At 36.7% G+C, this 14,589-nt stretch overlaps 1 protein-coding gene across 1 annotated transcript; it reads right to left on the bottom strand.

The window, feature by feature from the left end:
* Window positions 1–772: 772 nt before the first annotated feature.
* LOC107083188 (dual specificity mitogen-activated protein kinase kinase 6-like) lies at window positions 773–14,232 on the bottom strand. The gene is made up of 12 exons (XM_015372202.1): window positions 13,923–14,232; window positions 4,429–4,498; window positions 3,559–3,607; window positions 3,363–3,476; window positions 3,133–3,252; window positions 2,924–3,040; window positions 2,776–2,827; window positions 2,548–2,675; window positions 2,323–2,400; window positions 1,433–1,572; window positions 1,159–1,204; window positions 773–946 (listed from the first exon to the last, which is right to left on the bottom strand). The coding sequence occupies exons 1-12, from the start codon at window positions 13,936–13,938 to the stop codon at window positions 869–871; spliced, it is 1,008 nt and encodes a 335-aa protein (XP_015227688.1). The 5' UTR covers window positions 13,939–14,232; the 3' UTR covers window positions 773–868.
* Window positions 14,233–14,589: the final 357 nt, after the last annotated feature.

Raw genomic sequence — 14,589 nt, 5'->3', positions numbered from 1 at the left:
AGTCCAAAAATAAGAAACAGAATTAATGCAGTTTTACATCAGAACAACTTGGAAAATGGCACGTAGAAATAGATCAAGCTTTAAGCTTGATTATGAAAACCCCTGAATACTATCAGGTAGTAACATCACAACACTCGAGCTGACTCTTTGATGCCAGAGAGGGATGAATACAGAGCGATGGCTGCCTCTGATCGAAGCCAATACGGGATGCTTTACAGTCACAACGCCGAGTACTCCAGGAATGAATCCTCCTGCCCGGAAGGTGAACCTCTGACATTTTCATTCAGTTTTCTCTTCGCCCCTGAGCCTCCCACAGGCTGCAGCCTTTGTTCTGACCAATCACATCATGGCAAAAGGAGGTCAGACAGAGAAGGCTTGGGTGTCGTTGTATTCGCACTTCAACCATAAACAGTATCAAAACCTTCACTATCATGAGAAAAACGTTTTAAATATGCAAAAAATAGCTTTCAGCACACTCAAATAGAAGAGTTGATTTTGCATATATAATTCATCAACAAGATGTTACAAACATATAATGAGCTGGCTCTGAGGAGTTAGAGGGAATATGTGTGTGTTATGGGGGCCAATACAAAACAGCTGATTGAACCGAGTTCATATTTTGTCAAGTTGGAGAGCTGCCCACACACGAAGCTTAAAGGAGTGACCGCATAAGTTCACTTTACCATCGCTCTCCCTGTCCTGAGGTGCTGTCAGTCTAATTTATCCTCCCATAATGGGAGCGTTTGGGAGTCTATTATTCCAGTGAGTTTAGTTTTTTTTTTTTTTACTCATTAAAAAAAAATTGGGAGGGGCCATTGATTCGATGACAGGTCCACATGTTGACGAGGTGGAGCCTGCATTGAGCCCATCAATCATCCAAGATGACCTTGACGAAGCTGGCCACATCTGTCTCTTTAGAGTCGTGCAGAGTGAAAAATGGATGCTTCTGCAGAAAAAGAAGAATGAAGAGGTGAGAAACCAGTCTTTGAGCTCAGAATCTTACATTTAAATGCTGTTGACACAAATAAGTGCAAACAATCAGTGAGTTAATGGGATGAGTCTGACCTCTAGTGGATGAAAAACAGAAGAGAGAAACAGAAGGACTGACAGTAATTATGCTCTATTTATAGGAAGCAATGTAAAGAAAAAATTACTAACCATTAATTCTGTGTAGGCCGGCCTTTCATCTGGTCTCTTTCTTAAGCTGCAAGGAGCAGAAAATAAACATATTTTTTTAAATATTAATAAAAAAATCTATCATAAATTAACAAAGCATGCAAAGAGTGCAGACCTAAAAAAAAGTTATAATGCTGAAACCTAATATCCTTTAATTGAACAGACAGCAAATAGTGACCCCTGCTGGGCCTCTGAATTTTATGTTCTCTGCAACTGTAGCAGTGATTGAGATCCTGACTGCTTGCAGGAGGCTCACCATTGCGAGATGAAGTCTACAAACTCTGGGGAGAAGCGATCTGAAGGCAGCTGTGGGGACGGCTCATCCACCACTTGCTTGAGCTGCTGGAATGGGGTACCCCAAGAGTCATATGGGAATTTCAGAATGGCCAGCTCAATCTGTGAAGAGAGAGAGGAAAAATAAGAAAACCTGCTTTAACCAGAGCTGTTCAAGTTCCTGTGCAGTTTCAGGGCTTTACTTTAAGGTCATGCATCTATTAAATGTTTATAAATGCTGGAAACTATCTGAAACTGAAGGTATTTGAAGGATATTTGTATGACTATGTCATCCATATATGTCACACAATGTCCTAATTATTCTATCAAATATTTTGCATATGAATGTATATTATGGATTTATAAGATTTGCAGAGAAGCAGTTTTTAGGGAATTTAGGAGAAATAAAGATTTGAGCCTATTTCCCTTGTGCACGCTGTTAAAAAGTTGCTGTTTGCATCGCTCATGCAAGCTTACTGCAGTTTTTCCACTACGTCAGACTCAACACTGGTAATTGAAAATGGAGACGAGCACGTAGGACGGCCTTACGTAAACATATCACCAGAATGATTGACAATTAGGAGGACCACTTATTTTGATGATCCACCCCGGAAAAAAAACATCCTCCACTATACCTTTATAGCTGTGCAATACGACTAAAACATAGGTAACAATATTATTCATTAATTCATATTGGTCAATATTAATATTTATTGATTGTGTTGTTTTACCTATTAGAAATTAGTGACATTGGTAAAGTCAGAACACTGTAACTATAGCCCTATTTACAGAGAACTGACATGATTACATAAGGCTAAAACATTAACACTGAGCCAAAGGAAAGAAAGAAGAGCCACACGTAACATTGCTCACCATAGTGATGCCAAGACTCCAGATGTCTGATTTAACACTGTAACCCTGTTGATTGAGGTCGGGGTTGATCCTCTCAGGCTGAAAGGAATAGAATTTGCAACATAAGGAATACATCAACAGCAAAGGCCATCATTTATTTCGGCACCAAATAAAAATGTGACCAATTCCACTGGACCAACAGCAGATGTCAAGTTAATTTCACCCTCCTCTTTACCCCCCCCTTACCGCCATGTACGGTTTGCAGCCGACGTCCAATGTTTTGGCCACAGAATCCACCAGGTGGCCGCTGATGCCAAAGTCACACATTTTCACCTGACCCTGAGCGTTGATCAGGACATTGGAGGGCTTCACATCTGAGGACGGAGGTTGAGAATGTGAGAGAATTTAAAACCCTTAGAGCATCATGGAGCTGTACAGTGTTATCACTGGGAAACAGATCTTCCCTTTGCTTACCTCTGTGTATCACTGAGAGGTTGTGGTGCAGATGTTCTAAAGCCTTGACAATCTATTGATGAATTATAAGAAAGGAAATGCTAAGACCTATGCAAATTAAATGAAACCATTATCCAGTTGGAGAGAGAGTTTGAAAAGAAGGACGTACTGCTACTGTGATTTTGCCCAGGATGTCTTCTGGAATCGTCTGGCCTTTCTGAATAACCTTTTTATAGAACTTATCCAAAGACGTGTCCATTAGTTCCATGCAGATCCAAACATCTCCCTGAAGAACAGTTAAAGTTGTTAAACGTACAGATAAAAACAAAATAAAAATGCAGGAATATTGACTTAATAACATGGGTAAACAGCTGTTACCTCTCTAAAAAGGGCACCGTAGAAAGTCACAGTAAAGAAGCAGTCCACCGTTCTCATGGAAATGTCCAAGTCCATCAGGAGCCTCTTCTGCTCCAGACTATTAACTGTTGCACGAATCCTCTGAGGAAACCAGCAGCACAGACTTATTTACAAACCCATTTATGGTACTTAAAAAAAAAAAAAAGTAACAATAAAAAAAAAGAAATACAATTGTGAGCTTCCCAGTCTACCTTGACGGCCATGATTACACCACTGGGGACGTGTTTCATCTTGTCCACCACTCCGTAGGCGCCCCTCCCCAGCTCTTCAATCTGCTCCAGGTCATCAGCTTCCACCACAAAGTTCTGTATCAGCAGTCAGGAAAATGTTACTGTTGCACATCTTCGGCACAGCAAGCTATCAGGGTAGAGGAAAACAAAGCTTTACCTGATCTCCGATTGTGACACAAGCCTTAGAGTCTAGGTCTCGAGGAGGCCTGCAGACATAAAAAAGAGCAAAATGATATGAAAGAAATAAACAGTCCAGGGGAGGTGAAACTACTAACTTACTCATTATACAGTGTTTTGCTACAGGGTTTACAACCTATGCTAATTGTCATATTTTTGTCCCTTAATAACTTAAAGTAATGGTGCAACAAAAAGTTAAAATAACTGTCAAATGGAAGAAAAAGGGTGCATTTTCTAATCAAGTCCAAGTTTCTCATGGTTGCGGTCAATTCACATAATCGGTAATTTGTCAGACCTTTGCTGCTTTGGCTTTTATAAAAAAAAAAAAAAAAAATCTATTAGAGCCTAAACAAAATACAGCAGAGCAGCCTCTAGGGGGCAACAGAGAGTTTTTCTTTATTAAATCCCTTTTCTGTGAAAAGTTAATAACATGACATTCAAAAATGATGAAAAAACACCATTTGTTATATAAAAAAAACTGCATATTTAGGCCATCTTAAAGGTCTGACTTTGGATTTACGAGAATTAAGTAACAAAAATAAAACATATTTTATATTTTAGAACTGTCCCCATATAGCAATGTTTTTAAACACAGCCTGTTAAAAAATAGGTTTTAGGTCAGTTATTTAATACTATATATCATTTTTTAAACTTTAAACAAGTTAATGATTTAATAAATTAAGACCATAGACAATCGTAGCTCTTAATAACATGTTACAAGTGATCAGTTTGCTATACTGTTAAATTACAGCTTCTATTTATTGGAAATAGTCTTGTTGAAAACAAATTTTGAGCAAATCAGGTGTCCCTTTTTCTGGTTTTATTGCTAGAATGAAGAGAAGAGCCTTACGCTGTAGCTTGGGGCGGTGTAGGTGGAAGATCATCTATGCGTAGCTTCTGCCCTGGGTTCCTCTTCTTTCCTACAAATAAAAAAAAACATACATTACAACCCCAACTCCAACACATGTTTAACAATAAACCAAGCCATAACTAGCATATCCCATAAAGTGGATCATTACAAAATAACCGTAAGAGACAAAAGATTGCCCCTCAAACTTTTTATTAACCAATGCATCAACCTGGTAACAACTTGATCGTTAATTCTTACAATAGGTTCCAAGCTGAAAATCCTGGTAATATTATCATTCCAGTTTTGACGAGGTAGGGGCAAAATACAACAAGATTTTCAAACATTGGTGTTTCACATCTGCAAACTGAAGTTTTTAAAAGGACATGTTAGAGAAAGTGATGGATTAGCAGGAGGTTTTCCTCAGATTTATGCAGTATATTGAAACCCAGCATTGCCCCTCTCCTACCTGTTGCTGCACAATGCCAGTCAGCTGGCCCATACACGTTTCCCCCTCTTACTAAAGAAATTATTTAGAAATATACCCAGTGGTAAAACAATAAAATAAAAAATCCAAACACTAAAGGATATCTATTAATAAAGGTAAACTTTTTATTATGGAAAATATTAGGCAAACAGCAGCACATCTATTAAGCAATCACCTGCGAGAAAGTTACTTTAGCAGATGGTTCAACAAAGTAACCTGCTAAAAAGCAGCTAGTTATAATTATGTTACTCTACAAATCACAGAACAGGAAATAAAGGTATATATGTGGTGCATTAAGAAAATGAAATAAAAGTTATGACTAAATCAAGCATGTTGCTTAAATCCACATATCCAGTTATAAAACAATACATGGTAGAGATCATATTAGATCAGTGAAAAATCCATATATTACGGTATTTAGGCAGCATCATATTTTCTTTTTCATATTTTATTTAAAGAGACAATCCCTATTGCTCAAATACAATAAGTAATGCACACAATGTCATTAGAACATATTGCAGATGTGTTTTGTATTTTCTTAGAGATCATCTAAAGTCATAATAATTGGTATAATAAGAAAAAGAATTAGCATAATTTGAAATAAAGAACTGAGAAAAAAATTATTATTAGCTTTGGTAAGAAGTGAAAGGCATGTAGGTGAAAGGGAAGCATAACTTCCTCAAGTTTTTTTTTTTTTTTTTTTCAAGGTATAACACTGAAAAGTCGTTCTTCTTTGTTTATATAAATCGTCCTACATCGGTTTTCACATGTTGTACAAACCCCTTCCATTGTTCCTACAGCACTGTGAGTTAGCATGAGCAGCTATTTGATCCCTCTCTGCTGAATAAGAGATAGCAATCCACTCATAAACACCGTTTACCAGCAGCCTCGGGGACTTCCCAAAAGTCATTGCAGACTCTGCCAGGATGACGCAGTTACTCACCCTAAAGGCAGCTTCTCAGGAAAAATGTCTCAACTTTTCTTAACTACATATCTGTGGGGTAATCTGGACAGTTAAAGGATTGCAGTGGTAAATCTAACATTGAATATTGAATTAAAATATGCATATTGTTTTTAGAAAACAACTGTTAAAGGCATGTGTTTCTTCTTAATCCAAGACAAATGCAACTATACTTTTAGAATGTGTTTGAAGCATCAAAGCTATGCTTAACTGTAACTGTTATTGTTGCAGGACTGCATTTTCCATTAACCTAGTCACAAAGCAATGCTTTGGAGGAAGTTTGATTGGGTAACCCCCCTTTCTACAATATGCTGACAAGGAAGTGGGGGGTTTTGTACATAGATACAAAAGACCACCAAAGAAAAACCAGCCGTTTTGAGCTGCAAGGCTAAAATAAGCTCACTGTGTCCAGACAGACTACGAGCCTGATGTGGTAGAGAGAAATTGTGTGTAATTTACTCACACATACTTAGACAAAAATAGATTTTACATTTCCTCTGTTTGCCATAAAGCAAAATCATTAAAATGCTGCAGCTGATCAAGACATTAGGCAGGCGTTTGCACATGAAACTACATAAAACAGTTTGCAGGTTTACAACAATGCTGGACTTTAAGCAGCTAGCTACCGAATTAATCAAAGCTTTTAGCTTGAGTGGTTTTGGCATAAAAGCATCAACCGCACAGACCAAGTACCTGCCTGCCTACTGTAAAATATTAATGGTTTAGAAACAGTATCTCCTCTTAGTCAGCAACAGGTGTGTCCAGTAAACAGGCAAGGCTCCGGATAGGGATATGACAAAACTAAGAGCCAATCCCAACGGACGCATCGTCTCAAAACACCACGACTGTCAGGACCCTTCAGGGAAAATGATGTCATTTCACTTGGCTTACATGCGGTGCTACTGAGGTAAACATTAGGCCAAGCTCGGTGCAGGGTTCTGCTGGTAGAGCTCAGCAATCTAAAACTAAGCCCAAAAAATTTAAGGTAATTTAAGTTTGAGTTTGTTTAAGTTAATCTCTAAATCATCTAAATCAATCAAATACCTGAAGACTGATTTTTTTTAGATTAGTTTAGACAGCATCAGTCAATGTTGCATTTATGTTTTAAAAATGATTAAGAGTAATCATTTTATTAATTTCAGCAGCAGTTGCAGTGCTAAATGCAACTGCTGCAGTGAAATACCTTTGCTGATGAAGGCAATGTTTTATTTTTAGAGTAGAGCTTTTATGATGCTCTATGAGGATGCTGTTATATTTATAGTAAAAATCATGAATCCCTTTTAGCAGTCGGTCATATCATTAGGGATAGACAGATACATCGGTTAGCTGATTATTACCCTTTTTTCCTTGTATTGACGTCATCAGATATGGACATGCATATGCAGATTCATCAGTGCATTTAGCAGACAAACATTGAGATCAATGCATTATCACTTCCTCCATTTGGTCACTTTTGATCACTGTAAATCATCATAATAAATGAAAGAATAATATGATAGCCGAACAAATCTCGTTCTTTGCTGCTTGATTATTTAAGCAGCAAAGAACATTATTATTGTTTTTGTTTTTTTTTTGCTGCAGGCTTGGACCTAAACAGTAAAATTTGTCCAAATATGACCCTTAGCAACACAGGATAATGACAATCACAGAGTTCCTGCAATTTTATCAGAGTTTAAGCTTGCTTTAAGACCTTTTAATTATAATAAAGATTTAAGTACAAGACCGACAAACATTAGCTTCTCGTTCTCAAAGTTAAGATTTAAAGTTAGATGACAGGAAAACCCCAAAACAAAAGCCATTCTTAGCTACAACTAAACCAAATGGAAAAAAATAATGTGGACTCTGTGTTTTTTGGAAGAATAAAGTAAATAATGGCAATCCAATGTCTGCACCTGTACAATGTATACAGAGAGAGGGAGGGGTGCCAAACTCCAGTGGTAGGTGGACATTATGCAGGGTACAACCAAAGCATTGCAAGTAAAGAAATGGAAAAAAAAACAACCATGCACACACCCACTCAACCCATAGGGAAATTTTGATGTGACAGCTTAACCGAGCATGGACCATTCTAAACTGTGGGTGGAAGCCCTGAAGCTCAGAGAGAACCTATACATGCAGGGGGGAGAACATGCAAACTCCATGCAAAGATCACCAGGCTTTTAAAACCACAGACCTTTTCATGTCAGGAAACAATAATGACAAACATGCCACCATGCAGCCAAACTAATAATAGACCTTTACATTTTTTTTTCTACATAACATAAAATCCCTTAAAATTTCAATGAGTTTTATTTTCTAAGGTTTTCTAGGTTAGTAAAAGTCCATCCAGCTGGACAAATATATTTTTTTTAATCGATACACAGAGCGTGAAAACATGACACTTGGAAAAATAGTTCACTACTACGTATTGTGTCAAAGTATTTACATCTATAGACATCTATAAGATCTAAAATTGATGCATTTAGAACTATTAAAGTCTGGACTGTTATCAGAGGATAGAAAGGTGGCCTGAGCCTAGAGATGAGCCATATTATATCAGAAAGTGTTAAAGCTTAATAGTAGGGCTTGACAATTAAAAGCGTTAACATTTATAGAGGTAAAACAATAACGTTTTTACTTCAGCCCTGTAAAATGTGTGACTTACATGCATACATGTAGGAAAAGTAGCAGCTAGCGTGCAGACCCATGCACGCATGTTAACAGTACACAATTTTTTACAAAACAATATAGTCTATTGTTGGGAGACTCTATTGAGTTTTCAAGGCCATTTAAAAAAATGGAAAACCCTGGAGCCAAACATATACATTTTTTGGTCAGTGCACAAAAACAAAACAACATCACAATTAGGAAAAACTAAAAATAAATTCCAATTAGAATTTTTGGCAGAAAAAAACAAAAATAAACAAATAAATATAAAGAAAATTCACACAGAACATTAAAGGCCTTGTTAATCTATGCTCCCCCTTACAAACAGATGATTGTTTTCCTTTAATGCAGCTTTGTAAATCTCTTGTACATCTCAAAAGTACAAGAATTGTGTAAAAAAAGTCAATATTTTTAGTCTCTCATTACAGAAAGCCATCCTTATATAGATCAATAAGAGTGAAATATGTCAAGCCTTTAACTAAATTGATTCATTTCAACTCAAAAAACCTGCAAAAGCTTCCAAAGCCTCTTCAAGGTCTCATCTAAATCTGGGTCAGTAGGCTTCATAATCATGGGGAAGCCTGCTGACGTGACAAATATCTAGAAGACAGTCATTGACATCCTCCAAAGGGAGGGTAAGCCACAAAGAGACAATGTTAAAGAAGATGGTTGCTTACAGAGCACTCTAAGCATATTTACAGAAAGTTAAGTGGAAGGAAAAAGGGCTTCAGCAGTGAGGACAGTTGCAATAAGTTTCCCAAGGAGTGAACTAAAGCTGAAATCAGTCATCAAGAACCAGTAGGTATAAATAAGACTCCTAAATACGGCGCACAAATGCATCAAGCCGCTCCTCAACTACTAAATAGATAATCTTTGGTGACACAGTTGATAGCGCAGTAGCAACACCTTATGCTTCAACCTATGACACATAGGGATTCATCGGTTGAACCTGGCAAATCACTGCCTCTCTCTATCTCTCAACACCATCTTATTTAAATAATGGCATGTTTTGGTGGCGGCCACCAGGAGTGAAAAGAGACTTGGGCAACGTTGTTAAATTGCAATCCAAAATTGCTGCTAGCACATCGTCAGAGCATCCTTGTTGAAGCCGTCATGTTAAACATCGAACCAACATATTTAACCCAAAATGGTTTGATGACACTATAGACCCAAAGGCGGAGAATGGTTTGGATATTTTCTACAACATGAACATAGTGACATTATGAAGCTCGCTAACATTATGTTGGCTTAACAGTAAAATGTTGCTACTAAGAAGAGTAGAATAATTAAACCACTATGCTTTAAGTCAATTGTAAAGTATCACAATGTTATCTTCTGGTGATGGTCCACTGATTGTCATTTCTTTCTAAATAAACTTAAGAGATCTTTGAACTTCCTTCTGCTGAAATGCTCTATTAAGATGCCAATTAAATTTTCCAGCAGGGCTTGGTAGCTCTCCAAGCCGCAAAAAGTACCAAATGTTGACCCCAGTGTTACTATGCTTGGTTGGTCAGCAAACTGACCTGAAAGGGAAAGGATGAGGTAATGTCAAAATTAAGATACAGGCATGGAGAAGCCATGCCATGCTGCACTGATGCACTATTTATTGCAGGAGGCCCAACCAAGTATTAAATGCACTGGTATCTAGATACTTCTCAAATATTTGCAGATATTTTAAATTTTGGAGACAATGGGTTTTCTGTTATCTGTTCACAACAAACAAAGTAAGAAAGGCTTAAAATATTTCACACCCCCAGTTTGACTTTCTAAATTTTTTATTTGTGTTTTTTGATTTACTGTAGGAAGAAATGTTTACTTTATTTAAATAAATACCCTTATGACAATTAGTTTTACCCAATGTGATTTTTATTTATTCAACACATTATGTGTAATGCAAAAGCTTATTGAAGCTAAATTTTGAGCATCAAAGCTGCACAAGGAAGAATGCTTCTCACGATTGTTTTTGTTTTTACAGCAGTCAGAAGGAAACTACAAGAGCACTCCTCTCATTCAGCAGCAGTTAGCTACCTGGCAGCTAAAGCTCACCCTAAATAAGTCAACATTTAGCTGAATGTCTGGTTTGTCTTCTTGGCTTGCTACTAATCAATCAGATATGTTAGACTTTACAACCTTTATTGGATTACTGTATTTTCTGCAGTGTAGGAAAACATTTTTTAACACTTTTAAGCATCAGCCCAGAAAAAGAGAATATATTTTACTAAAACTAAACACATACTGTTGTCTCTGAACTTCAAATGCATTTTTATAAAACAATGTATAGTATCCTGGATAAATTATGTGTTAATAATGTAAACCACATTTTCTCCCTGGCATGTATTCATTGCAAAAATCATCAAATTGGTTAACAGATACAATGATAAAACAAATGACACCTAATGCATCAATATTGTTACTAATTCTTATGCATGTCCATATTATTGAATTTCTCTTATGTAGCCAATCAGGATTTTACCTTGCTAATATTTCACAATTAGAAAACATTTTTTTTTTCAGGTAAAATAATATGTGACCCATCCCACCCTGAGCTTTCTAATCTTTCTAATCTAATAGATGACATCAGTTTCTGGTCTAATGCCAATACTAAATAGGGTTAGGCCATCTTGACTCATCAGATACAATGGTGCTATGACATCAGCATCAGTTGTGGTCAAAGTTTATCAAGCAACACAACTCATGACAATTGTTTTCTTTAAAAAAAAAAAGGATATGATTACCAATAGTTCCAAGAAATGGGATGTTTAATGAAAGAGAAAAAAAAAAAAGCTGTCTTAGGAATTTTAAATTCTCTAAATGATATAAAAAAAAAAAAAACGGGAGTACTGAGAATTGTATGAGCTTTTCTAAGCAGGGACTGAGCTAGAGGGGTGCCAGGGGTGGCCATGGCTACCCTTAGCCAATCATTGGCAACATTAAAATTTTTAATATATTAACAACTACTTGACAACAGAAACACTCTGGTTAATTATGCACATCAATATACAAACATTAAAGATGATAGATACGGAATTAATGCTCTTTTCAGAAATACATTTTGAATAATTTAGGGTAAAGATAAAATTATGTGCCTCTGCAAGTCACCTAGGAGTCTTCAGTGAAATAATGGATAATTACTTTAATAATAACTTAAAAATTCATTAAACGTGGATATTAGTAGATTTAAATATAATTTTTTTGCTGAATGATTATTGATAAAAGTAGGTAATGACAATCTAAAATATGTTTGTGCCAGAACTCAAACCTGAAACAATTTTGTCCACCGTCACTTTTATTTACACAGCATAGATGTTTAAATACATAGGCGGTTCTAGACAGGGGCCAACGGGGGCCAGTGCCCTTGTAGATCATGTCCTGGCCCCTGCACTGAAGACATAAAACTCAAAGAAATTCAAATGATGATATGCACTGGAACAGACATGGTTACAGATAGATCCTTTGGATCTATTTAATTTTTTTTTCTTTACAAATTATTTTTTACTAATTATTTAAAAACAATAAGGTGATACCTTCAGTGGTATTGAGGTAGGATCCCACTTTTCATCTGCTATTTTTATTTTTTTTCCAAAACAAATTGCTCTAAATTTTTACAGCTGAATTTATCAGTTTTTCTCGAGTTCTAATTCAGATTTTAAAGAAAACGGCAATTTTAACTTAAATGAAGTCAAAAATATGTTAAATTCCTAAATAATGAATGTATATAGACGTAATAAGAGGAGAATTTTTATTAAACATAACTGAATAGAAATTTCACTTCATGCAGCTATCTTAATATATTTGAGTCCCTTGCCCTATTTTTTATTTCATGCTTTTCTGGACCCCCATAAAAACACTCTAGCCCCCTCGAACATTTGGTCTAAAACCACCACTGTTTAAATACAGTGTTTATACATAAATGTGCAACTCTTATTTAACGCTTTTTAATGCTCTTAGAAATAATCCTAATGCAATCAACAACTACCCATGACAGCCATATCCCGAGTTACTCGTTTTCCGCCACTTTGGTTCAAATTTGCATTTTTCCCCCATTCTCTAGCCTTTTCTCCACCTCAAGCTTCTTTTCCGAAGCCATTTTAATGCCATGATTATCAAATTTAATGAATTTTAATGCCAATTAAGGCCTTACTTTAAAAAAATAATAATTGAATGACCCACGGAAACCCTGAAATAAATACGTCTATTTGTTAGCAAAGGCTGCAGGAAAGTATAGTCTGTCTTTATTTAGAAAATATGGAAGTTGTGCTTGTTCCTATTAATACAGTGTAGATTGACCCCGAGGTTCTGGTGCCTTTCAGCCACCCCTATTAGGATTTTCTGGCTACGCCTCTGCTTCTAAGCCAGCTAGATGTTCGGTGGAAAATACCCGAAATACATACGTAATGTGAACAAGAATTTCTGGATTGTGTATGGGATCAAAGAGTCAATAGCTGTGAGCAGAGTCACCATCAGGAAGCACCAGCCTTAGAGCAGGTCCATATACAGACAGTGATGACTCATGCACAGATAATCTTCCACACCACCCTATCAGGACAGTTAGGGAGAAGCCAATCTCTAAACATGCCGCAAAACTACGAGACCTCAATGTTCTCCGAAAAAGAAAAAAAAAAAAAGTCGGAATTACACGAAGAAAATGTCCCGTAAACGCAGAACCTGTGTAGCAACATGAAGACAGTCAACTGTTAACTAATGAGGAAACTGTGTTGCAGGTCTAAACCTGCCGCCGTGGGGCCGGGGCGCGCGCCGCGGCTGCTGCCCACCATGGTAACGCTGCTATTATTGTGTAACAGCGCGAGCGCTGAACTTGAAATGTAAATTGACATCATTGCAGTCACGCTATGCGTGACGCAAAGCAAGAAGCTTGATTCATTTTTCCAAGGAGTGGTTTCTTTCTTCTTTTTTTCTTTTTTTTTTTTTCTTGCTTGTTTCCCTTTTCCATCTAATTTCACATCTTTGTGAAACGAATCTGTTGAGACGTGTAAAACGTTATAAATACCTGAGTGTAAAAGAAACTAACAGCAACAAAAAAACAAAACAAAAAAAAAAAAACACCTGTGGATTTAACTTCATATATAGATCGCAGTGATTTTAATGTGAAGTATCTTAACATTTAAGTCAGCACAATTCGTCATTACTACGGCTAACTTAAAAAAAAAGCAAATTTAGCCAATTTAATATTAAAAACTACTAATTAACATGCGATATGATAAGGAGATTGTATTCAACTTCTGAAAATCTTTACATTTTGTTTAGTGATTTCCAAAAAGGCAGGAAATGCTTGAGCTAGGCTTCCACCTGGCAAGGTTACATTACACAAAGCTAGCTGAAGTTTCCCTCCACCGGCACAGCGGTAGAAGAATGCGCGTGCAAAATTGACCAAAAAACACTTACCTTTGGATAAAGACATTTCCCCTTTTCTTTGATGAGGGGGAAGGGAAGCACAAAGACTTTTGCCTTTTTCTATTCCCCCCTCCCTGCATCTACTCTTAAACCCGCTCAGGAACGCTGTTTCGTGGGTGCAAATATCTAAAGGTGGACAAAAATAAGCACTTTCCCTTGGAGCTAGCCTAGCGCTAAAATACCTGCTAAAAAAAACGCTTGGCAGCAAGGTGCACAACTTTAAACCTTGAGTAAAGCCGAGCAGTTCGAGTTAGTTTGCTAACAAAAACCTTCGCCGGAGTGGCCAAAGTCTGACAGCTGAGGACTCCAGCAACGTGATGACGTAGTTCCTGTCAGGTGCTAAGCATCATGGAAGGTGTAGTTTCAGGACGTAAAACGGCAAACACTAACCTAACCCTGGAGTTAATATAAAATTTGAGAAAGCGAAACTTTACATATTCATCATTTAATGAAAAAATATAGAAGTAAAACAAGTAAAAGCAAAAACATTTTAAAACTTATTTTCAAATCAGTAATATCAGTGAAAAATGTTTATTAATCACTTAAGCATTGTAAGGTCGTGCTTATTGGGTGGCTTTTACTGATCAACCCTAAAGTTTATTAGCCGTAAACTATAAATGATTTGTTCCCTTTGTGTTCTTTTTCTGATTTTTGCAAA

The sequence above is a fragment of the Cyprinodon variegatus genome, unplaced genomic scaffold (genome assembly GCF_000732505.1).
Source record: "Cyprinodon variegatus isolate N-32 unplaced genomic scaffold, C_variegatus-1.0 Scaffold69, whole genome shotgun sequence".
Lineage (NCBI taxonomy): Eukaryota > Metazoa > Chordata > Actinopteri > Cyprinodontiformes > Cyprinodontidae > Cyprinodon > Cyprinodon variegatus.
Note: the sequence above shows the minus strand (reverse complement) of the source record. Positions and strands in the feature narration are given on the sequence as shown.

What these genes read in the sequence shown, in the direction of transcription:
- LOC107083188 (XM_015372202.1), bottom strand. An exon ending in ACACCGCCCCAAGCTACAGC is followed by an intron (nt 3,608 to 4,428) that starts GTAAGGCTCTTC and finishes TTATGTCTGCAG; the next exon opens with GCCTCCTCGAGACCTAGACT. An exon ending in GTGTAATCATGGCCGTCAAG is followed by an intron (nt 3,253 to 3,362) that starts GTAGACTGGGAA and finishes TGGTTTCCTCAG; the next exon opens with AGGATTCGTGCAACAGTTAA.